A 27,350-nucleotide genomic window follows, 5' to 3' on the forward strand; every position below is an offset into this window, starting at 1 on the left:
TATACACAAAAATGACAAGTAGAAAATTAATAAGAATGGACTGTATTCTATCATAAAATAAGCTTTGAGAAATTTTAAAAATATGAAATCATACAAGTTGTGTTTCCTGCCTAATTTATTACATTAGAAATCAATAACCTTAAGATATATAGAACCCCACCCCCCATCTCAACTACTTTAAATTTAAACAGCATTTATAAATAAATATCACACAAATCAAAGAAGAAAGCACAAGAAAGGTAAATTAAAAGTGCTTTTTATCACTAAGCGATAAAAAATATCAGAATTTCTGGGATGAAATAGTACTCAGAGGAACAAAGTATTTATATCAGAAAGAAGCTAGATTAACAAATTATTTTCAAAATTACATAGAAGGAAGGAAAAAGTAAGAGTAGGAGCAGAAATATGTGAAATAGAAAAGAAATAATACAGCTTAAAGTTGATAAAAATCTAACAAGTCTAATTAAGAAGAAAATATCAGGAAAGGGAGCTATCAAAACACCCTTACAGATGCTAAAAATGTATTAAGGTAAAATTACAATTGTATGATTATAATTATATAGCTTACATAACTGTCTATTTTAGAGAACAGAAACCCCTTCTTGTTTATGCAGTCCATGTGAGTGATATGTTTTTTCCCATCCTTTCACCTTCAGTCTGTAAATGTCTTTGCTTATGAGGTCAGTCTCTTAGAGACAGCATATTGTTGGGTCTTGTTTTTTAATCCAATCTGCCAGTCTCTGTCTTTTGAGAAGAATTTAGGCCATTAATGTTCAAAGTTATTATTTAGATATGATTTGTGTTCCCAGGCATTTTGGTTTATTTCTAGTTTTTAATTTGAATTAGTTCCTCCTTTGATTGACTATTCCCTTAGTGGAGTTCCTCCCTTCATTGGTTTTCACTTTTTTTTCATTTCATTTTTGTGGAGTATTTTCTTAAGAATATTCTAAAGTGCAGGCTTCCCGATTGTGAATTCCTTTAATTTTTGTTTATCATGGAAAGTTTTTAGTTCATCTTCAAATCTGAAGGTTAATTTGGCTGGATATAGGATTCTTGGTTGGCATCCGTTTTCTTTCAGAGATTGATATGTGTTATTCCAGGACCTTCTAGCTTTGAGAGTCTGAGTTAAGAAATCAGCTGAGATCTGAATTGGTTTCCCCCATATGTAATCTTGTATTTTTCTCTCACAGTGTTTAAAATTTTATTCTTATTCTGTATGCTAGGCATTTTCATTATGATGTGTCTTCACGTGGGTCTGTTGTAATTTTGCACATTTGGGGTCCTGAAAGCTTCTTATATTTGATTTTCCATTTCATTCTTTAGCTTTGGGAAATTTTCTGATATTATTTCATTGAAAAGATTATGCATTCCTTTGGGTTGTATCTCTGTGCCTTTATTTATTCTAATAAATCTTAAATTTGGTCTTTTCATGTAACCCCATAATTCTTAGAAATTCTGTTCATGTTTTCTTAACATATTCTCTCTGCAGACAACTCTATTTTCAAGATTATGTATTTTGTCTTCATTGCCTGAGGTTCTGTCTTCTAAGTGATCTAGTCTGTTGGTAATGCTTTCTATTGAATTTTAAATTTGGTTTATTTTTTCTTTCATTTCAAGGATTTCTGTTTGGGTTCCCCCCTCCCCAGACTGTCTATCTCTTTCCTGAAAATATCTTTTGCTACCTATATTTTCTCTTACATCATCCTTTACTTCGAAGATCAGTTTAACTACTGTGTATTCTCAACTCCTTCTCTGACATTTCTTCCACTGCGGTATCGATGTATCCTGTTATTGGAATATCCTGGTTTGCTTGGTGCGATTTGTTCCCTTGCTTTTTCATATTGTTTGTGTGTCTACCCATTTAACAGTATGGATCTGAGGCAGTAGAATTTCTACCCTGTGGACTTATAGTGTCCTTAAAATAGTTCCTCTCTGTTTAGGGAGAGACAAATAATAACTAAAACCAACGCAAACAATTTACAGCATTAAACCAAATAGTTCCTACTATGACATCTACAGTGTTAATCATCACAATAAACAGAAATGATGTGATCAGTTATGCCTATAATAAAAAAAAACAAGTTTGCAAAAGGGTTTATATTTTCAAATGGTGGACAGGGAGAGAACAGAAGTGATATATATAATTATGAGGGAGGAGAAGACAGAAGAAAAAGATTAAAGAGTGAAAAAAAAGGTGAAAAAGAACAACAGTTTCTTCTATTAGTAGAAGAAAGGAGAGAATCAAGGGAAACAGGTAGGAGAAAAATATACATAAAGCAAAATTTAAATACATTAAAAATAAAAGAATACAAAACAAAACTAAACATCCTAGTTTTTTTTAAAACTAATCCATGTAAAATAATTGGCTTTAATAATGCTAGAGAAGAAAAATAAAATAGGAAACTGTATAAATTCCATGTACCATTATGGTCACAATTAAACAGTGAAAAAAGAGTTAAAAAAAAAAAAAAAAAAACAACTTCATGAGAAGTTTAAGAATTCTTTCCACTGGAGTTCAAAATATTCTCAGCTTTTCTTCTCAGGAGTTTTAGGTGGAGCCTTCTGGAGTGTGGTGCTCCACACTCTGGATTGCTGAAGTGAGAGAGGTAATCCTGTAGGTGAAATTCCTGTCAGCAGGGTTTAGGAATAGGTGGTCTCTAGGCTCTTGGCTGAATGCTAATTATTCTGGAGATTTTAAATCAGCGCATCTCCAGCGCATCTTCCTGGTCCACACTGGAGGACTTTATCCCAGGGCTGCTCTGGGGGTTCCACTCATGTGGTGGACGAGCCAATTCTTTTTTTTTTTTTTTAGTACCAGGGAGTGAATTCAGGGTGACTCAACCACTGAGTCACATCCCCAGCCCTATTTTGCATTTTATTTAGAGTCAGGGTCTCACTGAATTGCTTAGTGCCTCGCTTTTGCTGAGGGCTGGCTTTCTTTTTAGAAAAAACTCACCATCCTCCTGCCTCAGCCTTCCCAGTGGGTGGGAGTACAGGCTGCATCACTGCACCCTGCTGGGGGTGGAAGAGCCAATTCTTAGTCCCCTATGTCACCTACAGACCCCACATTTCCTGGTCTCTGGTTCAGTCTCCAGTTTCTCCCGACTCTGCCCAGCCAGAGATATCTCTCTTAGCAGGTCCTGCAAGCAGTCAGATTGGAGGGGGAGGGGTAGAGAGGGTGGGTTTCCAAAACCAGTTGTCCCTTGTGTAAACCTCTCTCCAGTTTTGATTTTCTTCTGGTCATTTAAGTATACTCTATATTGTTCAGCGTGTGCAGCGTGTGTTTACTGGACCTGTATTTCAGGCCCAAAGTGGGTTTGCCAGGAATTGACTTCTTCAGTTGCCGGCTTCCCCATTGCAGCTTCAAAATGGTTCCTTCCTTTGTCTTCCACAACCCGCCTGGAAAGATGGCAGTTTCATGTACAATATGTCCTTCAGGTTTGCTGGGCAATGTCTTTGATCTCTAACTGCTCTATACCCAGACACACCTTGAGCTTCCCAAAAATGCAAGTTCCTTTAATTCCCTTATCCTCATGGAGGGACCTCTGGCTGGAGCTTCCAGCCCATCTGTGGCAGCTGCTGTGCCCCTGGGGATTTTTTCCTTATATTATCCAACCTGCTATGTCCCTGATCTGCTTTAAATGTTCAGTTTTAGGTTCCAGTAAACTACCACTCTGCCTTTTTGTTGTTGTTGTTCACCCACCTTGTGGAGAAACTGCCTATTTGCTTTTTTGATTTCATGCCATGGAGCAGCCAGGAATGTGACCTCTATTCTACCATCTTGGATCTCTCCATTCTGTAGGTTTTTAAAATTTGTATCCATTCTTTATTCTGGATACTAAAACTTTTGATGATTTGTATATGTTTGTTTTAATATCTAGTTCTCTTTTAACCTGAGTAGGTCATTATGTCTATCTCTGTGCCATTATTACACCATCTTTAACTTTATAATAATTCTTGCTATCTAGTAGAATATCCTACTCACCCTTAATATTTATAAGCCACCTTCTTTTTTTCCCACATTTTTTATTGATGAACTATAGTTGCATATAATTCTTCTTTCTTTTTTGGTATCAGGAGTTGAAAAGGGATGCTTAACCACTGAGCAAAATCTTCAACCCTTTTTGTTGAGACAGGGTCTCTATAAGTTGCTTAGGGCCTTGTTAAGTTGCTGAGGATAGCTTTGAACTTGTGATGCCTCAGCCTCCTGAGCCTTTTGGATTAGAGGCATGTACCACTGCACCTGGCTAATTCCTATTCTTTATGTAATAATAATTTTATTTTCTTTAAAAATTTTTGATGCAATAATAATTATAAATACTTATGAGTATGATATAATGTTTTGATTCATGTATACATAGAACAATGATTAAATTGGATAATTACCATATCTGTCACCTTAAACATTAATCATTTCTTCATGATGAGTATACATCAAATCCTCTCTTCTAGCTTCTTTGAAATATAGACTGCATTTTTCTTAACTATGTTCACCTTTGGGGCTTTGAAGTCTTATGTGAGAAAATTAGAAATGATCATTTGTAAGTTTATATATTTTCTTCATTCAAAACTTTTTTTTATAGCTACATCCTCTTCAGTTTCTGCACATGCCCCATCAGTTATTGTAGCTGTGGTAGAAGGGAGAGGACTTGCCAGAGGTGAAATAGGAATGGCAAGCGTTGATTTAAAAAGCCCTCAAATTATATTATCCCAGTTTGCAGACAATACAACATATGCCAAGGTAAATATTAATAATTCTAGAAAATGGTTGTTCTAGTAGGCAGTATGCAGATTTCCAAGTCAGTGTTTTTCTAATTAGTTTCTGTTTTGTACTTTTTGGTAGGATAAAGGTTATTCATGGTTATTCCAGTTACTGTGAATTAAAATAAAGTTGTTTTACATCTGATTTTTTAAAAATATTTTTTATTCTAAAAAGAAAATGTTTGGGCTGGGGCTGGGGCTCAGTGGTAGCGCCCCTGCCTGGCATGTGTGAGGCATTGGGTTCAATTCTCAGTACTGCACATAAATGCATAAAGGTCTGTCAACAACTAAAAAAATATTTAAAAAAAGAAAATGTTTTATTGTTACTTGGAATATTCCAAATTTATGTTTAACATTAGTGTCTAAAATTAATGTATTCAAATTAATAATACCTGGACTCATTCTAAAGGTAACATGATAATCGTATCTCTAGGAGGATTATTTCCATTGAAATAATATTTGTTTTTTTTTCCTAGAGTTAAGGGAAACTAGTATCTTAGATCATCATAATCTACTTCCTTAGCTTCTTGCCCTCACTTATTTTGCCTCTGTATTGATCACATGAATTTGGGCCACTGATCTGTGGTCATGGGAATTTGTGTGATATATCAGCTAGATGTGAACCTTTTCCTAATCTTTTCATTTAGAAAAGTTGTTGGTATTATTAATATTATTACCATTGTTAATTCCAGGGATTAAACCCAAGGGTGCTTAACATCTGAACCACATCCCCAGCCCCCAGGCCTTTTTATTTTGAAACAGGATCTCACTAGATTGCTTATAGTTTTGCTAAATTGCTGAGGCTGGCTTGAATATGTAATCCTCCTGCCTCAGCCTCCCCAGCTGCTGGGATTACAGGCATGTGCCACCATGTCTGGCTAAAGTTACTTGACAAGATTATAATTACTTTTAAAATATGATGTACTATGTTACTTTTAGTCTTTTATTGGTTAATCTTTTCAAGTTCCCCTTTATGGTTCCCCAGTATATATAGGCTTCATTTTCCTAATAATTTTTATTATCTTTAACAACCTAAATGATATTAATACTGTATACTAACTTCATTTCTGGGTATTTAAAATTTTTTATATAATTTGAAAAGAATAGGGAATTTTTTTTTTTTTTTTTAGAAAAACAGGAATGTTGGACATACTGATTAAGTTTGTGTCTCGAGTAGCTCCAAGAAATGCATCTTGTTAAAAAGCACAAGGCAGAAAGCAAATATTTCTCACTGCTTTTTGTACTTTTCAACTTCTGAAATGTACTGATGGGGATGTACTAATCCCATTGCCATGCTTACATGATTGGATATGTTCATGTTTTTAATGAAGATGGGTAAAATACTGAGTAGAAGAATTTATTTTAAAATACCTTATTTTGGGAATATATATTTCATAAGTTCAAATTAACTTTTAAGTTATAATTATTACAAACTAATGTGAGTTAAATATAGCCTATGTTTATGATAATGTATATATGTGGATATATGTTTAATATATATCATTAGAAATTGATTTAAGTATAACTTGGACCATTTGTAATTTTGTTATTTCTGAATTAATATTAAGTCATTATCTCAGAATATTGAAATTTTTGTTTTAAAGACTGTTCTAAGATTACATTGATGAAATTATTTATACCAATAATTTTAGGTGATCACTAAGCTCAAAATTTTATCACCTTTGGAAATAATAATGTCAAATACTGCTTGTGTTGTGGGGAATTCAACGAAGTTGTTCACTCTGATCACAGAAAATTTCAAGGTAAACAATTTCATTCTCAAAAATAACATTCAAGGTTTAATTATTTAGACTCTGTTTTGTAATATAAGGAAAAAATAATTTGAGTAACTGTATATTCAGAATCCTAAAATAGTCAATAAATGCAAACACTAATCTAAAACAAGAATAAAATAAAGAATTCACATTTGATTGGACATTCTTGATCTACTTTAAGTAAAAGAAAAAAATGTTTTAGGTAATAAGAGGTTTCTCAAGTATACAAGGGACAGCAGACTGTTAGTTAAAGCCCAGTTTTCTTTAGACGTAGCTTTCTGGAAACTAGTTACTGTTAAAATTGAAGTTCTCATCCTTCCAGGGGATAGCAACTATCAGTAAGTGCTTTTTTTCTCTAGGCAGTTTAGTCTCTGTTACAAAATTGTTTCAGCTTCCCCAAAGGGAACATGTACTGCCTTACAATTAGTCTACTAGTGTAGCCTCCGTCTGTGGGACTGTGACTTGTAAATGCTGTACAACCTATACAACAAATGCTTTGTCCCTCATATAGTTTCTCTCTTCTCTAGTAACTCTCCCTGTTTAGTGGAATTGGGACTGTGGTTCCAAGAAAGTAAGCAACATTGCAGTTGGAATAATTCCTGAGGAGTGCTAATTATTTTCAGAATATGGAATATTTTGTTATATTTTTAGACTTAGCTTTTATTTTAATACATTTGGAACCAACATGAGATTTAGGGTCTAATGAATTCTGCTCTTGTTCTTAATATATTCAGCATCTGTCGTCATGTAAGTTTTTTTTACCCCCGTGGTGCTCTTAGAGGTAATACACAACTCAGCTGTTTTGTTTTATTTTATTGACTCATTGCCAGAAATAGTCCCTATTCTAAATTTATTGTCTCTATTTTATAAGTTTATTTCTCTCTGCTCTCTCATTCATTGGCTCATACTTCTTTTCATCATCCTTTTTACATATTTCTTTCTCACTTCTTGTTGTCCTGATTAGGCCTTTTAGGTCTTTTGGTAAGTAGCAGGAATCCAACTTAAACTAGCCAAAAATTTATTGGCTTATGTAACTGGGAAGTCAGTGGTTGGATAGATCCTATGTCAAAGATAAATCTGATCACATCTAGATAAGATGGTAATGACAGATTTTTTTAAATTTTATTTTAGTTGTTGGTAGACCTTTATTCTTTCTTTATTTATTTACACGTGGTGCTGAGAATTGAACCCAGTGTCTCACACATGCCAGGCAAGTGTGCTACCCCTGAGCCACAGACCCAGCTCAAGGACAAATTTTTAATCAGAAATATATTATTTCAATAGGAAAAAGTGTCCAATGTGGAGTGAACTCAAGTTTGCTTTGTTAGAGGTGACTGGGTATTTTAAAGGAAGAATGAGGAACTAGGGAGGGAAGTAAGAGAAGGGGCTCAGTAGAGTCAGGGAAGTGAGAAGGGGCTCAGTAGAGTTAGGGAAGTGAGAGGGGCTCAACAGAGTCAGGGAAGTGAAAAATTACAAAAAGTAGGAAAGTGGAGTTGGTCCATGTGAAAACTATCTGGGTATTGAAGTTAGGTTCCTTCCCTCACAGAGAATGGGAGACAAGGACTCTTATCTTTAGGCATTGGCTAAAATAAATAGTAAGGATTTTTTGGCATCCTTTTGTAGAATCATCCTAGGGATGTACCCTTGAGCTTTTAGAAACCTTGTTAGTGTTTAGTTTGTCTGGATAGGTCAAAGTTGAGATCTACTGGCTAGAATTTAGTCAACGAGAGAATCTTTGCCTCTACCTTCTCCCCAGTATTATCTCTTTTCTACTGAAGATAGATTACCTCCATGAAGTTTAAGAAGATGATTGCTGATAGCTTTAGGCTGATGTAATCTCAGCATAACCAAACCAGTGTCCATATATGAATTCCAGGAAAGGATGCTAACTGGTCCTGCTTTGTTCATTTTCTCACATTAGACTAATCACTATTTCTGGAGGTAGAGGCACTATGATTAATTACTCCTAGATCATGGAGTAATCTGCTGTGGGTCACAGAATACTGTAATTGACAGGCCTACTAGAATCACGTGAAATGTGGAACAGTTAGGTCCTCCAAAGGCAAAACAAAAAACATTCCATATGTTTGAGATGTAGTATAGCATAGTGCTTAAAAGAATAGAGAAGTCAACCAAATATATTGTTATATTGTGTGCATGTATGAATATATAACAATGAATTCCACAATTATGTATAATAATACACCAATTAAAAAGAAGAAAAACAAGAGAACAGAGAAGTTGGATGTCTTAATTTCAAATCCTGACTCTAAATGAACTTCTTCAGGTTATTTAACATCTTTGAACTTCAGGATTTTTTTTTTTGACAGAAAATTTAGGACAATATTAGTACCTACCACTAAATAATTCATATTTTATATAAAGTAATCAGAGGTGGCTTCATTCATAAGATTACATTTGGGCAAATTAAGGGAGCAAGCCATGGGAAGAATTTGAAGAGAAAGTATTATACATAGAGGGAAAAATAATAATAATTATTATCACTCTTGTTATTATTACTACACTTATCATTAAAAAAACCTTCATTAAATCAGAATCAATATGAAGTAGAAAAAATGTGGACTTCATAGTTAAAGAAGTTTTACTTTGGACTGTGTATATCAGGAAAGTTACTTGACTTCAGAATTTTACTTAGAGGAAAATAAAACAGGGTTATTGTGATGATTAAATTGAATAACTTTTAAAACAATCCTGGCATATATATTACTTATCTGCTCACGTTTTTTTTTCAGTCCTAACAGCTTTTTCATAGTTCATTGTTATTATACTATCTTTCTTACCCATTACTTTTTTCCAGAGTAAGTAAACCTTTTACTGTACAACTGCATGCCTTTTTTTTCCCTCTTCAAAAAGTCCCATTAGCTCTTTCTCTTTAATCTAAATAAATTAAATTCACCACATGTAAATAGCATATTATAGAACAGGGAGGTGGGAGTTGGGATTTTCATCTTTTCAACTAGCACATTATAAAGTTTACCCTTTCTCAATATGTTAGAGTATGGAAGACTGAGGTTAAAACCGTGTGATGTTATAGAATTGTTATTTTAGAATAAGATTAATAGAAGACAAAGACTTTCATGTTTATTTATTAATCTAAAAGTTATTTGGTACTGGGAAGTAAACCTAGAGCCTCATATATGCTAAGGAGGCACTCTACTACTGAGATACACTCCAGCTCTATTTTTTAAATTGTCATATCTAATATATATTTAGTTAAATTTTATGAGAGTAATGCCTAATAAGAACTACAGACTGCACTATAATTCGTTTAGCAAGATAAATAACCATTTTCTTTTTTCAATAATTAAGAAAACTTACTTTAAATGTTGAAAATATTAAAAGATAAACTTTAAGCAATATTGAAACCACCTACCCATGTACCAGGATTCACTTAAGAATAACAGTTTCGAGGTGGGTGCATGGTGGCACATGCCTGTAATGTTAGTGACTTGAGAAGCTGATGCAGAAGGCAAGTTTGAGGCTAGCCTGGGCAACAGTAGTGAGGTCCTGTCTTAAAATTAAAAAATAAAATAAAAAAGTCAGTATGTAGCTCAGTTGTAATGTTCCCCTGGGTTTAATTTCTGGTACCAAAGGAAGAAAACGAAACAAAACAAAAAACTACAACAAACAAAAAAACCAAGCAAGCAGTTTTTTAGTAACTGTGTGGCATTCAACAATTTTTACAGTTTTAAAATAAAAACTTCTTTTCAGAACGTTAATTTCAGTACTATCCAAAGGAAATACTTCAATGAAACCAAAGGATTAGAATACATCGAACAATTATGTATTACTGAATTCAGCACTGTCCTACTGGAGGTTCAATCCAAGTAAGTTATAATATAAAGGAAATTAATCTCTAGTATGAGTGTCACAAGGGCACAGATTTTCTTCTGTTTTGTTATCTGTTATATCCCTACCACCTAGAAAAGTGCCTGATTTCATAATACATAGTAATTACTGAAGTAGAAAAATAATTAATGAAGTTTATATACAAGGCATATATTACTAATTTGATTTACATAGAATTTTTCAAATTAGTCATAATTTGTTGCCCTAATGGTTGCTGCTTGCCATACTTTGGAGTTAAAAACACTCAAGTAGTTACAATATCCTAGAATTTTGAGTACTAGGAAATGAAAACAGTTGAGGTTGTGTTTCTGTTACTTCATACATTTATTCCTAAAAGGGTCAGCATGAGACAGTGATGATACTTTTGGAAAAAATATTTCTTTAAATAAGCTAAATAGATACTCTCTGAGCCAGTGGACCTCCTGTTTACTAGGTTAATCATAATGGCTGTGGGACCTCTTGACTATACCTATAAAGTCTCAACTTATTTGAATATTTAGAATGATATTTCAACAATTGATACAATATACTATTGAATGTTTTCTTCGAAGTAACTTATTGGAGTTTAATATATCCCTTAAGTAATGGGATTTTTTGTGGATTAGAGGTTATTTACCTTGTTTTTAAAAATTAGGCATATTTAGTGCACCTTTTAGCTTTGAATTTAAGTGATCCTATGCAAGTACTTGTGATTTTCCTAATATTAAGGTGAAATAAATGTTTTCTTCTCTATCAATACTTTTTTTTTCCTAATTCTAAACACATAATGCTATGTCATTGGTCACCTTACAGGTATTACTGCCTTGCAGCTGTTGCAGCTTTACTAAAATATGTTGAGTTTATTCAAAATTCAGTTTATGCACCAAAATCGCTGAAGATTTGTTTTCAGGGTAGTGAACAGACAGCCATGATAGATTCATCCTCAGCCCAAAACCTTGAATTGTTAATTAATAACCAAGACTGTAGGTAAGAGCATCAGTTTTTTTTCTTATAAAATATATCAGCATATTTTATGTCATATTTTATGTGAATACATGAAAGTTCTTTTAATTTTTTGATAGAGAAATATTGAATAAACATTTTTAATCATTGTACCCTTGTTGGTGAATCACTCAGATGTTTTACAAAAGTTAGGTTTTAAAACATATTTGTATGAAACAACAGAAAAACCCAGTTACTATCTGAGTAAAAGGACTTAAAAGACATTTCTTCAAAAGATATAACAAAGAACAACAAGTACATGAAAAGATAAACTAGCATTAGGGAAATGAAAATTAAAACCACATTGAGGTACTGCTTCACATATGTTATGGTGTGGGTTAAAATTATTATTGATTTTCTGTTATTCTTCTTATGTTATTATTATTATTATTTTAATTGGACACAATACCTTTATTTTATTTATTTATTTTTATGTGGTGCTGAGGATTGAACCCAGCGCCTTGTACATGCTGGGTAAGTGCTCTACCAACTAACTGAGACACAAACCCAGCCTCATATGTTATTTTATTTTAACATAAAAAAATCAATGATCATCCCTGGTAATTGTTGTAAAGTGCTTTATATTCAGTTTTACCTCATGACATTGCATACTTCATCATTGTTTATCATTGTCAAACATTGCTTGAGTTCCTGCTGTATATTAGGGATACACAAACTTAAAGGAATATCTGATCTCCAGAGTTTGTACTATAATAGAAAATGAGAAATTCAGAAGTCTTTTCACAGACTTGAATCAAAGAATCTCAGTTTAACAGATGGTTATTCTACCTACTGAACTATCTGAATAGCTCCAGTGCTTATATGGACTTGTCACCTGTTACACCCATTAATTTCTGTAGCAAATGTGGGACTTGTGTGTGTTGGTCACTTCCTTTGTTTCTGCAGAAATCAAGTCCTCAAAAGGTTAAAAAAAATTGTGCATGTGATGAGAGACCCCCCATCAGTTCATCTGGATAGTTCCCTAAAAATTTGTTTAATTTGATCTGTCCAAAATCTGATAGTCTGACTACAAACTTAAGAGTCACTTTTATTTCCTCTCCTTTTAACATCCCAGATCTAATCCATTTGTAAATGCTTCTGACTTAGGCTTGAGAGTCTATATAATTCTGTATCACTTCTCACCATTTCTAAGACTAACCCCTAACCCAAACCTCTGTTCTCTTAGACTGAACTAATATAATAGCCTATCAACTTATCTCTTTGCCTTTTCCTTATCGTTCTACAAGTAGTAGCTAGAGTGTGATATTTTTAATCTAGAAGTCAGGTTTTCTTTTTTAAAAATATTTTTAGTTGTAAATGGATTTTTTTTTTCAATTTATTTATTTATTTATTTATATGAGGTGCTGAGAATCAAATCCAGGGCCTCACACATGCCAGGCAAGTACTCTACCACTGAGCACAACTCCAGCCCCTAGAAATCAGGTTTCCTGACTTTATTGTATAAAACCCTCCAGTGGTTCCTATGACATTCAGAATAGAGTCCAGATTCTTTACCATGACCTACAGGACTTCTGTGTCCTGGTCTCTATCAACTTCTTTATTCATCTCTCTCATTCTTAGCCCACTTGTAAAGCTCAATCTTTTTTCTGGTTCTAGAGCCAGAATTCCTGGGCTTAAGTTGGTATTCTACTACTTACTTAGAAACTTACTTGGAAACCTTGGATAAGTTAGTCCTTGTGCTTCAGTTTCTTTAGTTGCAAAATGTGACTAATAATAGCATCTACCTTATATCATGGTTTGTGGGAGACCATCCTTGCACATGACTGAGTCACACTCCCTGGCTGGGTGCTGAGGTGCTCAGTCACAGAAATGTGGTAGAGCTTTCCCCACCCTTCTTGGGTCCAAGGGTCCATGTCTCCTGCATGGGTGTGACTTGCTACAGCCCCATGGGTGAAGCTATGCTCACCTGTTCCTTTGTAATATAACCCCTTGCCCTGTTTAGGATAGAATCTTCCATAGAAGTGCCTTGTGTGTGTCCTTACTGTGCCCTTGGGTGTGGTCTACCCAGGTGTCAGTCAACCTGCTGACAGTGGACATCATGAAGATACACTCAGCCCCCTGAAACCTTGTTGGGGATGCAATTCAAGTCAAGATGGCGCCTGGCAGTTTGCCAGGAGGAGCAGTTTGTGAAGCAACGCCAGCGAGCCGTTAAGATGATGAAGATTCCTTATTGGCTGACTGCTGTATCTAGATAATGGTAATTGAGTCAAGCTGTGTATAATTAGTTAGGTATATATACCTCTGCTGTCCCGCAGAGAAGCGGTTCCGCTACCTTAGGAGCCCACTACTTTGAGTTCTCGCTCAGTTCCCGCTGAGTTCACTTGCAATACAGTAGTTCCCGCTTCAACCTTCAAGTTGCTTGTCACCTCCCGGTTATTTGCCCATCCGGACTTCAGCAAAACCTGACCCCCTGCCTCATTTAAATAACTTCTCCTCAATAAAAGGGTTCAGCGCGTGCTCTCACTCTCTTTCTTCGGACCCTTAAGGTCAGAGGAGCCGTCACAGCGACCCCAAAGAAAAAGGTATTTGTGTCTCATGTGGTTATTTTGTGAATCCCAGTTAGCCCAGTTTATTTGGAGTGACCCCTGAGCCTTTTAGTCACGAGAACAGAAACCCGGCAATGGTTGTTAGAAGTAAATGAGTCAAATACATGTAAAGTGATTAAAGCAATTACTGGTACATACCAAGTGTTCTTCGTATGTTAGCTGTAATTGTTATAATTCCCATCCCATCATCCTCTTTGCATTGCTGCCTCCTTTTTTTGTCATTCAAGTCTTAAGACAACTGTTGAATACACAGAGAAGTCTTTCTTAATCAACCTAACTAATCATCAACATTCTAATCATTTTCTTATGCATTCTTATTATCATTTTTTGTTAGTAGTTTATATATGTGAAATGTTTTCCCTCTCTCCCTCCCTCTCCTCTCCCCCTTCCCCTCTCCCTCTCCTCTCCCCCTTCCCCTTCTCCTTCCCCTTCCTTCTCCCCCTTCCCCTTCTCCTCCCCTTTCCCCTTATCCTTTTTCTCCTTCTTCACCAAGGATTGAACCAGGGGTGCTTAACTATTGAGCTACATTCCCAAACTGTTTTATTTTTTATTTTGAGACAGGTTCTTGCTAAGTTGCTCAGGGCCTTGCTAAGTTGTTGAGACTGGCTTTAAACTTGTGATCTTCCTGCCTCAGTCTCTCAAGCTGCTTGGTTTTACAGGCATGTGCCACCATGCCCAGCTGTTTTTTTAAGATTATGTGTTTATTGTCTCTCTGTCCCCATTCAAATTGTTTTGTCTTCTGTCATGACTAATTAATGGATAAGCACTGGTTTTGATCCTCAGCACCACATAAAAATAAATAAAATATAGGTATTGTGTTCACCTACAACTAAAAAAATTTTTTTAAAATTATTAGCCACTACACTATAAAGGCCATAGAAATTATGTCTGTCTTATGTTCTTAGGACTTAGCATAGAGTTTTGAATACTGTAAGGACTCAATAATTATTCATTAAAATTAGAATTAGGGGCTGGGGATGTGGCTCAAGCGGTAGCGTGCTCGCATGGCATGCGTGCGGCCCAGGTTCGATCCTCAGCACCACATACAAACAAAGATGTTGTGTCCGAGGAAAACTAAAAAATAAATTAAAAATTCTCTCTCTCTCTCTCTCTCTCTCTCTTTAAAAAACAAAAAAAAATTAGAATTAACCAGATATTTTACATACATTATAATTGTCTCATAAAAAGTCCAATGAAATGCATTCTTAATAATAGCTTATTTCTTTATAAGAATCACTTAGAAATTATGGAATTCTCTTTTGCTTATAATTCTGTAACTTCTTCAATTAGAACAAAATCAGTACACTAAATACTCATTTTTAAAAAATCAATATAAATGCACCCCTTTTTAGGATATATTACTGATAATTTTGCTATTATTGATGAAATGTCATAGATTTAAAAACTTTATATTAGTCTGAATATTGTAATTGATCTGTGGAAAAAGTCGCTTAGGGTAAGGAGATACTATTGATCCTTGATAATCAAAATTTGGTTCATTGACTGACCCTATATTTGGGAGCTTGTTAAAAATATAGATTCTCAGTCCTTTTCCAAGACATACTGAAGAATCTCCAAGTAGTTTGTATGCATAGTAAAGTTTAAATATCACTGTTATAGATTATAAAATTATTTAATTACAAAGTTAAAATGGAATTTTCTTTGTATACGTAATGGAATTTTCCAACTTGTGTTTTCAAAGGAATAATCATACTCTTTTTGGTGTTTTAAATTATACTAAGACTCCTGGAGGGAGTAGAAGACTTCGTTCTAATATATTAGAACCTCTAGTTGATATTGAAACCATTAACATGAGATTAGATTGTGTTCAAGAACTACTTCAAGATGAGGAACTCTTTTTTGGACTTCAATCAGGTAAAAGAATATCATCTAATTTTGAAAATACAGTTGGTTTAGTTGAATTATTTTTTTCTAAGTTTTTAAAAGGCAGTCAGTGAAAGTGTAAATTCCTATATTCTTGTAATGAAGCTATTTTCCTGAAAATTTCCTTTAAATTTCACAGTAAATAATTTCAGAGGAATGTTTTTATTTTCTGGATGCTATTCTTTTCCTTTTTTATATTCTTTTAGTGAACACTTTGTAATTATTTTGCTCTGTGGTTATTTTCAGAGAGGGAAGATCTGTCCAAATTAGATAATTATTAACAGATGGGGTATATTAGTTTCCTAGGGTTTCTATTTAAAGAGAACCACATACTCCATGGTTTAAAACAACTGAAAAATTTTGTCTTAAAGTTCTGGAAGCTAAATGCTGGAATCAAGGTGTTGGTAGGGCCATGCTCCCTCTAAAACTGAAGGGGAGAATCAATCCTTCTTTGTTTTTTTTCTAGCTTCTGGTGGCGGCTATCCACAGTGTGCCTTGACTTTCAGCTCTATCAATCCAATCTTTGCCTCTGTTGGCATATTGTGTTCTTAATGTCTTCATGTAAAACATTAGTCATATTGGATTAGGATCTATCCTAATGACTTTATCCTAACTTGATTATATCTATAAAAAAACAGTTTACAAATAAAGTCATGTCACAGGTACTAGGAGTTAGGACTTTAAAATTTTTTTGGAGAATGCAGTTCAGCTCATAGCAGGGGATAAGAAAATAGCTCTTGAGAAATTCCTTATTTGTTCACTGGCATGATGGTGCAGTTTCCTTCTTCTTTATTTCTTTTTCTTTTTTAGCATTATTTATTTATTTATTTATTTATTTAATATTTCGAGTATCCTTCCTTCTTTAATGCATATAACATTTTGAATATCCTACTTTCTTTAATGCATATCTAAACTTCCATCTAGTATTATTTTTCTTCAACTAAAATAATGTCAATTTACATTATGAATAATGCTGATTTGCTAGCAACACTTTTATCTAGCTTCTATTTATCACTTTTTCTTTCGGAGAAGAAAGCATAATTTATTTTATTTCTTTTTAAATTTTAATTTGTTATATATGACAGCAGAATGCTGTCACCTCTTTTGCTTAGAAGAAGCTTTTTAATTTGAATCCATCCCATTTATTGATTCTTGATTTTAATTCTTGGACTATAGGAGTCTTATTAAGGAAGTAGGGGCCTAATCTGACATGATAGAGATTTGGGCCTACTTTTTCTTTTAATAGGTGCAGTGGCAGTTTCCTTCTTAAATCTGTAGTTGGAAGGACAGTTTGTATACATTTCTTAGTCCAATTTCTGGCCAGTCTTCCATATCTCTATTCCCTTCACTACCCCACCTTGTGTTCTAATAGTCTAAATTGAAGTGGTACCTGAAAATGGAGAAGACATTCATAGCTTCAGTGAGTTTTTCTCAGTCTAATTCCAAATACCTTGTAATTCCTTTCAAATTTTGGTATTGGTTTGACTATTTCTCTATATTTCCAATGTTGTTGAATGTACTCCTTTCCCCCTGTATGTACCTGTGTATTTAGTGAGACAGTAGTAAAGGTAGAAAGAGGTCATTTTTAACTGGTGACCCTTATTGTTCTCAGGAACATTTTGTTGACCTGTCTATACCTAGCATTTGGTGTAAAACTCAAGTGCCAGGAATATGAAAATTATTTAATCTTGTAATGTTGGTTATGCTCCACCTTTTGAATTTTTAAGCTTTCTGCTACCAAATATTGTACTCACCCACTTTGCTTTCCCCTTGTTTCAGTTAGAAGTAGTCATTCCTGTTCCTTTTATAGCTAATTCTGTCAACTATGTTCTGCATCCCATTCTTTCACTGGATTATTTCTTTTTCTGGGGCAGAGAGGGGGAGGTACCAGGGATTGAACTCAGGGGCACACAACATTGAGCCACATCCCCAGCCATACTCTGTATTTTATTTAGAGACAGGGGCTTTTTCATACTATACTGGTTTCTGTTACTGGTGTAACAAATCACAAGAAATTTAAAACTGAATTTATTATCTGAGGTCCCAAATCAGCTTTACTGGACTTAAAATCAATGTGTTGGCAGTACATTCTCATTCTGGAGGTTCTAGAGAAGAATCCATTTCTTTGTGTTTCCTTTTTCTAGGGGTCATCTGCATTCCTTGTTATTGCCCTTGCTCTGTCTTTAAAGCCAGTAACATAGTATCTTCTTTGTTTTTGACTTCTGCTTTTGTGCTTACATCATCTGTCTTTGACACTGATCCTTCTACCACTTGTAAGGACCCTGTGACTTTATTGGGACAAACAGATAAAATCTAAAGTAATCTGTTCAAAATCCTTATCTTAATCCCATTTGGTAAATTCCTTTACCAGTTAACATAGTCATAGGTTCCAGGAGTTAGGAAGTGGACATCTTTGGGAGGTTATTTACTTTTAGAATAAAATTCAAACTCTTTTGTGTATCTCTTTTTCTGTCATCTACCACACCATCTCTTTCTATTCCATACTTTCCATTTTGCTTTCTAGTCTAATGGAACTTCTTTAAGTTACTCAAACATATCTGCTCTTGTTTTCTAGCCTTGGTACACTATAAATTTTGCTTTTCTCTTTTCTAAAACCTCTTTCTCTCAAGCTGTTGTATAGCTAGCTGCAGTACATGCTTTACCATTTTAATTTAAATGTCTCTATGACTAGAAGTCTGACTTCCCAGTCTGTGTTAAATGTCTTTTCTGCATGTTTCTATAATATAATTGTTATGTCACTTATCTTACTATGTTGTAAATGCATGTTTTGTTGGGGAATGGTTCCTTTATATGAGTAAGACCTAATAGGTATTCATATTTTTTTTCTTTATTTAATATTTTGGATATTTGAATATTTTAATCCAATTTTTAAATTAATTTTTTAAATTTATATGTGACAGCAAAATGCATTAAATTCATATTACAAAATATAGAGCACAGTTTTTCATCCCTGGTTGTATACAAAGTATATTCACACCAATTAGTGTCTTCATACATGTACTTTGGATAATGATGACCATCACTTTCCATCATCATTTCTAACCCCATGCCCCCTCCCTTTCCCTCTACCCCTCTGCCCTATCTAGAGTTCATCTAATCCTCCCATGCTCCCCCTACCTACCCCACTATGAATCAGCCTCCTTATATCAGAGAAAATATTCGGCATTTGTTTTTATAGGATTGGCTAAATTCATTTAGCATTATCTCCTCCAACTCCATGCATTTACCTGCAAATGCCATGCTTTTATTCTCTTTTATTGCTGAGTAATATTCCATTGTGTATGTATGCCACATTTTTTTTTATCCATTCATCTACTGAAGGGCATCTAGGTTGGTTCCACAGTTTAGCTATTGTGAATTGTGCTGCTGTAAATATTGATGTGGCTGTATCCCTGTAGTATTCTGTTTTTAAGTCCTTTCTTTGGGTATAGACCAAGGAGGAGAGGGACAGCTGGGTCAAATGGTGGTTCCATTCCCAATTTTCTTTATTTTTTTTAAATTTTTTATTGTTGGTTGTTCAAAACATTACATAGTTCTTGATATATCATATTTCACTCTTTGATTCAAGTGGGTTATGAGCTCCCATTTTTACCCCATATACAGATTGCAGAATCACATCAGTTACACATCCATTGATTTACATATTGCCATACTAGTGTCTGTTGTGTTCTGCTGCCTTTCCTATCCTCTACTATCCCCCTCCCCTCCCCTCCCCTCCCCTCTTCTCTCTCTGCCCCCTCTACTGACATTCATTTGTCCCCCTTGTATTATTTTTCCCTTTCTCCTCACTTCCTTTTGTATGTACTTTTGTATAACTCTGAGGGTCTCCTTCCATTTCCATGCAATTTCCCTTCTCTCTCCCTTTCCCTCCCACCTCTCATCCCTGTTTAATGTTAATCTTCTTCTCCTGCTCTTCGTCCCTACTCTGTTCTTAGTTACTCTCCTTATATCAAAGAAGACATTTGGCATTTGTTTTTTAGGGATTGGCTAGCTTCACTTAGCATAATCTGCTCTAATGCCATCCATTTCCCTGTAAATTCTATGATTTTGTCATTTTTTAATGCAGAGTAATACTCCATTGTGTATAAATGCCACATTTTTTTATCCATTCATCTATTGAAGGGCATCTAGGTTGGTTCCACAGTCTTGCTATTGTGAATTGTGCTGCTATGAACATCGATGTAGCAGTGTCCCTGTAGCATGCTCTTTTTAGGACTTTAGGGAATAGACCGAGAAGGGGAATAGCTGGGTCAAATGGTGGTTCCATTCCCAGCTTTCCAAGAAATCTCCATACTGCTTTCCAAATTGGCTGCACCAATTTGCAGTCCCACCAGCAATGTACAAGTGTACCCTTTTCCCCACATCCTCGCCAGCACTTGTTGTTGTTTGACTTCATAATGGCTGCCAATCTAACTGGAGTGAGATGGTATCTTAGGGTGGTTTTGATTTGCATTTCTCTGACTGCTAGAGATGGTGAGCATTTTTTCATGTACTTGTTGATTGATTGTATGTCCTCCTCTGAGAAGTGTCTGTTCAGGTCCTTGGCCCATTTGTTTATTGGGTTGTTTGTTCTCTTATTGTCTAATTTTTGGAGTTCTTTGTATACTCTGGATATTAGGGCTCTATCTGAAGTGTGAGGAGTAAAGATTTGTTCCCAGGATGTAGGCTCTCTATTTACCTCTCTTACAAAACTACAACTATCTTATATTTGATAAAGGGGCTAAAAGCATGCAATGGAGGAAGGATAGCATCTTCAACAAATGGTGCTGGGAAAACTGGAAATCCATATGCAACAAAATGAAACTGAATCCCTTTCTCTCGACATGCACAAAAGTTAACTCAAAATGGATCAAGGAGCTTGATATCAAATCAGAGACACGCTGTCTGATAGAAGAAAAAGTTGGCTACGATCTACATACTGTGGGGTCGGGCTCCAAATTCCTCAATAGGACACCCATAGCACAAAAGTTAATAACTAGAATCAACAAATGGGACTTACTCAAACTAAAAAGTTTTTTCTCCATTCCCAATTTTCCAAGAAATCTCCATACTGCTTTCCATATTGGCTGCACCAATTTGCAGCCCCACCAGCAGTGTATGAGTGTACCTTTCTCCCCACATCCTCGCCAACACTTATTGTTGTTTATTTTCAAAATAGCTGCCATTCTGACTAGAGTGAAATGAAATTTTAGAGTGGTTTTGATTTGCATTTCTCTAATTGCTAGTGATGATGAACATTTTGTCATGTATTTGTTGATTGATTGTATATCTTCTTCTGAGAAGTGTCTGTTCAGGTCCTTGGCCCAGTTATTGATTGAGTTATTTATTTATTTATTTTTTGGTCCTTAGCTTTTTGAGTTTTTTATATACCCTAGAGATAAGTGCTGTATCTGAGGGGTAAAAATTTGCTCCAATTCTATAGGCTGTCTATTCACCTCACAGATTGTTCCTTCTGCTGAGAAGAAACTTTTTAGTTTGAATCCATCCCACTTATTGATTCTTGATTTTAATTCTTGCACTATAGGATTCTTACTAAGGAAGTTAGGGCCTAATTCCACATTATGGAGATTCGGGCCTACTTTTTTTTTCTATTAGACACAGGGTCTCTGGTTTTATTCCTAGGTCCTTGATCCATTTTGAGTTGAGTTTTGTGCATGGTGAGAGATAGGGGTTTAATTTCATTTTGTTGCAGATGGATTTCCAGTTTTCCAAGCAACATTTGTTAAAGAGGCTATCTTTTCTCCAATGTATGTTTTTGGCACCTTTATCTAATATAAGATAATTGTAATTTTATGGGTTAGTCTCTGTGTCCTGTATTCTGTACCATTAGTCTATCAGTCTGTTTTGGTGCCAATACCTTGCTGTTTTTGTTAGTATTGCTCTGTAGTGTAGTTAAGGTCTCATATAGTGATGTTACCTGTTTCACTCTTCCTGCTAAGGATTGCTTTAGCTATTCTGGGTCTCTTATTTTTCCAGATGAATTTCATCACTGCTATTTCTATTTCTGTGAGGAATGCCATTGGGATTTTGATCAGAATTGCATTAAATTTGTATAGTGCTTTTGGTAATATGGTCATTTTGATAATATTAATTCTGCCTATCCAAGAGCAAGGTAGATCTTTCTATCTTCTAAGGTCTTCTTTGATTTCTTTCTTTAGGATTCTATAATTTTCATTATATAGATTTTCACCTCTTTCGTTAAGTTGATTGCCAAGTATTTTATTTAATTTTTTTGAGGCTATTGTAAATGGGGAAGTTTTCCTTTCTGAGGATTTGTTACTGATATACAGAAATGTCTTTGATTTATGGTTGTTGATTTTATATCTTGCTACTTTCCTGAATTCATTTATGAGTTCTAGAAGTTTTCTGGTGAAACTTTTGGCGTCTTGTAGGTATAGAATCCTGTCATCAGCAAATAGTGCCAGTTTGAGTTCTTCTTTTCCTATGTGTATCCCTTTAATTTATTTTGTCTGTCTAATTGCTCTGGCCAGTGTTTCAAGAACTATGTTAAATAGAAGTGGTGAAAGAGGGCATCCCTGTCTTATTTCAGGTTTTAGAAGGAATGCCTTCAATTTTTCTTCATTTAGAATGTTGGCCTGGGGCTTAGCATAGTTAGCCTTTATGATGTTGAGATATGTTCCTGTTATCCTAATTTTTCTGGTGTTTTGAACATGAAGGGGTTCTGTATTTGTCATTGTTTTTTCTGCATCTATTGTGATGATCATATGATTCTTATCTTTAAGTTTATTGATATGATGAATTACATTTATTGATTTCCGTGTGTTGAACCACCCTTGCATCCCTGGGATGAATCCCACTTGATCATGATGCATGATCTTTTTGTAATTGACTTGCTAGAATTTTTGCATCTATGTTCATTAGAGATATTGGTCTAAAGTTTTCTTTTTTTGATGTGTCTTTGCCTGTTTTCGGAATCAGGGTGATATTGGCCTCATAGAATGAGTTTGGAAATGCTCCCTCTTTTTCTATTTCTTGAAATAAATTGAAGAGTATTGATATTAGTTCTTCTTTAAAGGTCTTGAAGAACTTGGCTGTGTCCTGGGCTTTTCTTAGTTGATAGGCTTCTGATGGCGTATTCTATTTCATGGCTTGAAATTGTTTTTTTTTTTTTTTTTAAAGAGGGAGGGGGAGAGAGAGAGAGAGAATTTTAATATTTATTTATTTTTTTTAGTTTTCGGCAGACACAACATCTTTGTTTGTATGTGGTGCTGAGGATCGAACCCGGGCCGCACGCATGCCAGGCGAGCGCGCTACCGCTTGAGCCACATCCCCAGCCCTGAAATTGATTTTTTTAAAATTGTGTATATCATCCTGATTCAATTGGGCAAATTATATGACTCTAGAAATTTGTTGGTGCCTTCTATATTTTCTATTTTATTGGAGTACAAGTTTTCAAAAATAATTTCTGATTATCTTCTGTATTTCTGTAGTATCTGTCATGATATTTCTTTTTTCATCATCTATGTTAGTAATTTGAGTTTTATCTCTCCTCCTTGTTAGCATGACTAAAGATCTGTCAATTTTTATTTATTTTTTCCAAGAACCAACTTTTTGTTCTGTCAATATTTTCAACTTTTTTTGTTTTAATTTCATTGATTTCAGCTCTGATTTTAATTATTTCCTGTCTTCTACTGCTTTTTGATGTAGATTTGTTCTTCTTTTTCTAGCACTTTGAGATGTAATGTTAAGTCATTTATTTGTTGACTTTTTCTTCTTTTAAGGAATGAACTTCATGCACTGAACTTTCCTCTTAGAACTGCTTTCATAGTGTCCCATAAATTTCAATATGTTGTATCTGTGTTCTCATTCACCTCTAATTTTTTTTTAAATCTCCTCCTTGATAGCTTCTGCAACCCATTGTTCATTCAGTAGCATATTATTTAGTCTCCAGGTGTTGGAGTAGCTTTTTTTCTTATTTTATCATTGATTTCTAATTTCATTCTATTATGATCTGATAGAATGCAGGGTAATAGCTCTATTTTTTTATATTTGCTAAGAGTTGCTTTGTGGCATAGTTTATGGTCCATTTTAGAGAAGGATCCATGTACTGCTAAGAAGAAAGTGTATTCTCTCATTGAAGGATGAAATATTCTATATTTGTTAGTTAAGTCTAAGTTATTGATTGCATTATTGAGTTCTATAGTTTCTTTGTTCAGTTTTTGTTTGGAAGATCTATCTAGTGATGAAAGAGGTGTGTTACAGTCAGCCAAAATTATTGTGTTGTGGTCTATTTGACTCTTGAACTTGAGAAGAGTTTTTTTGATGAACATAGATGCTCCATTATTTGGGGCATATATATTTATAATTGTTAAGTCTTATTGGTATATGGTTCCCTTGTGCAGTATATAGTGTCCTTCTTTATTCATTTTGATTGACTTTTGCTTAAAGTTTACTTTATTTGATATGAGGATGGAAACCCCTGCTTGCTTTCGTGAGTGGTATGATTTTTGCCAACCTTTCACCTTCAATCTGTGGATGTCTTTTCCTGTGAGATGAGTCTCTTGGAGGCAGCATATTATTGTATCTTTTTTTTTATCCAATCTGCTAGTCTATGTCTTTTGATTGGTGAGTTTATGCCATACATTCAGGATTATTATTGAGACATGATTTGTATTCCCAGCCATTTTTGTTTATTTTGGTAATTAATGTGACTTGGTTTCTCCTCTGATTAGATTTTTCCTTTAGTGTAATACCTCTCTCTGCTGATTTTTATCCTTGTTTTTAATTTCCTCTTTGTGGATAATTTTGCTGAGGATGTTCTGTGATGCAAGATTTCTAATTATAAATTGTTTTAACTTTTGTTTATCATGGAAGGTTTTTATTTCATCATCCAATCTAAAGCTTAATTTTGCTCGATATAAGATTCTTGGTTGGCATCCATTTTCTTTTAGAGCTTGGTATATGTCATTCTATGATCTTCTTCTGGCTTTGAGGGTCTAGGTTGAAAAACCTGCTAAGATACAAATTTGTCTCCCCCTTTATGTGATCTGATTTCTCTCTCTTGTGGCTTTTAAAATTCTATCCTTATTCTGTATGCTAGGCATTTTCATTTTAATGTACCTTGGTGTAGATCTGTTGTAATTTTGTACATTTTTGTGTCCTGTAAGCCTCTTGTATTTGGTTTTCCCATTCATTCTTCACGTTTGGGAAATTTTCTGATATTATATCATTGAAGAGATTGTGCATTCCTTTGGTTTGAAACTCTATGCTTTCCTCTATACCAATAACTCTTATATTTGGTCTTTTGATGCTGTCCCATAATTCTTGGATGTTCTGTTCATGGTTTCTTACTATCTTCACTGTGTGATCAACTTTATTTTCTAGATTGCATACTTTGTCTTCATTATCTGACGTTCTTTCTTCCAAGTGATCTAGTCTGTTTGTTATGCTTTCTATTGAGTTTTTTATTTGATTTATTGTATCCTTTATTTCAAGGATTTCTTTTTTTTTTCTCCTGAGTCTCTATCTCCCCTATATTCTTGTAGTACCTGTGCAGATTGTCTGTACCTCACCTTGATGTTGGGCTTCCAGACCCTGCTGGTGTCCCTCAATGTATGTTACTGCATCTACAGATGGTGGCGGCAATAGTCAAGGCAACTTGAGACAATAGTTAAGGTGCCCCAAGATGCATGCAGTATCTTACAGAGATGGGGCTGAAAGGGTGGGCCTCACGCTCCCTTGGGATGCCTGCTCTGAGATGCAGCTGCTTCTAGGCACTGTCTGTTGTCAAAAAGTTAGGGGTTATTGCATGGGAAAGGCAATGGTGATGACTGCAGTGTCCCAAGATGGAAGTGGGTTAGGCTTAGGCTCCCAGGTGGGGGGAGGGGTGAACTTTGACCTGCCTTTGACCTGGGTCCTGCACAAGTCCTGGGGGCTGTGGGTGGATCTGGGCCAGGACTGGGCCTGGGCCTGGGCCTGGTCAGAAGGGGCGGTGCTGTGCCAGATGAGGCTGGACTTCCATGGTTACCTTCTAGTGGAGGAGTGGACCTGGGCCTACAGTGAGCCTGGGTCCTGCACAGGCCAGTGTGAGTGGATCTGATGCTATCTACATTGAAAAGATAAGAATATCTGAAGTTCAGAGAAGTTAGGTAACTTCATGGAAGGTTAATTACATGGTTAGTGGTTAAGCCATGCTGCTAAACTAAGAATTTTAAATATCAGAAAGAGAAGTAGAGATCAAAGTAGATAAAGAAAATTTTATAGGTAACATCCTATAAAATAGGATGTAGCTTCAAGAAGAAAAGGGTTGTCAACGTGTCAAATTTTGAGAAAAGATGGGTGAAAAATCAAAATTAACAAAAGAACATTAGAATGTATTGTTTTATTCCTGGTAGAGAAAGAATAATATTAAAATAAGTAAGAGTTACGGTAGAACTATTCTGTTTTATTTTACACGATATGTATATTTTTGACTGTACCATAAAGGTTTTTGTTTTTTTGTGGATTTTTTTTGTTTCGCACTAGGATTACCTAGCCCTGTTTATTCTAAGACAGGGTCTCACTAAATTACCTAGGGCCTCACTAAGAGGCTGAGGCATAAACCACGATGCCTGGCTAGCCCTAGTTTAAATGCTCACATTTTGTCTGTTTATTTCAGTTATATCAAGATTCCTTGATACGGAGCAGCTTCTTTCTGTTTTAGTCCAAATTCCAAAACAAGACACGGTATGCTTACTTTACACATCATGTTTTTATCATTATTGTTATATAACTTATCTTAATATAATGTAACAATGGTAAAATATAAAAATGTTTGGGAAAATACTTCATTATTGATATTTAGAATATTTTAAGACCTCTTTAAAAAAATCTTTTAAAAATGTATTATCCCAGGCTCAGTGGTAAAAGCCCTCGCCTAGCACATGTGAGGTCCTGAGTTCAATCCCCAGCAGCACCAAAAAAAAAAAAAAAATTGTCTTTCAAATTAAAAAATGTATTATTATTCCATATGTTATGGCATAATAAAAAATTTCTTAGATATTTCAGGAATTGGCACATTTCTTAGATCTTTCAGGTGGCATATTTAAGTTATTTAAAGATTTATATATAATTTTCAAAAAACCTTAAATTATAATAATATTTGCCTAATAAATAAAATTATATTAAATTCAAAGAGTATTTTTTATTCCTCTTTGAGAATTATTTTATTTATCATTTATTTATTTTTATGTGGTGCTAAGGTTCAAACCTAGTGCCTCACACATGCTAGGCAAGTGCTGTGCCACTGATAGTCTTTAAATATGATTAACCTTTAAGAATAAAACTACTTCTTTGGATATTTTCCAAATTTAAGTAGTCCTCATAGATAAAGGAAATAATACATTCTTCCTTTTAAGGTGAACTAAAGAATATTTACTTTAAGGAAATAAAATCTTATACATCAGTAAAATTTGATTACTTTTAAAAATTCATTCAAACCTATTTTATATTTGGGAAATTATCCCATATTGTAGAAAAAAAACACCCTTTG

General features: G+C 34.6%; 1 protein-coding gene across 1 annotated transcript in view; it reads left to right on the plus strand.

Moving 5' to 3' along the window:
- Msh4 (mutS homolog 4) overlaps positions 1–27,350 on the plus strand; it is a 92,816-nt gene that overhangs the window by 7,839 nt on the left and 57,627 nt on the right. The window contains exons 3-8 of the mRNA XM_046443164.1: positions 4,584–4,741; positions 6,414–6,524; positions 10,269–10,384; positions 11,199–11,372; positions 15,657–15,829; positions 26,478–26,545. Coding sequence (XP_046299120.1) covers positions 4,584–4,741; positions 6,414–6,524; positions 10,269–10,384; positions 11,199–11,372; positions 15,657–15,829; positions 26,478–26,545 — 800 coding nt within the window. The remainder of the gene's footprint in view (positions 1–4,583; positions 4,742–6,413; positions 6,525–10,268; positions 10,385–11,198; positions 11,373–15,656; positions 15,830–26,477; positions 26,546–27,350) is intronic.

This window comes from Marmota monax, unplaced genomic scaffold (genome assembly GCF_021218885.2).
Source record: "Marmota monax isolate L192 unplaced genomic scaffold, Marmota_monax_Labrador192_F-V1.1 WCK01_AAM20220418_F8-fsc00046, whole genome shotgun sequence".
NCBI lineage: Eukaryota > Metazoa > Chordata > Mammalia > Rodentia > Sciuridae > Marmota > Marmota monax.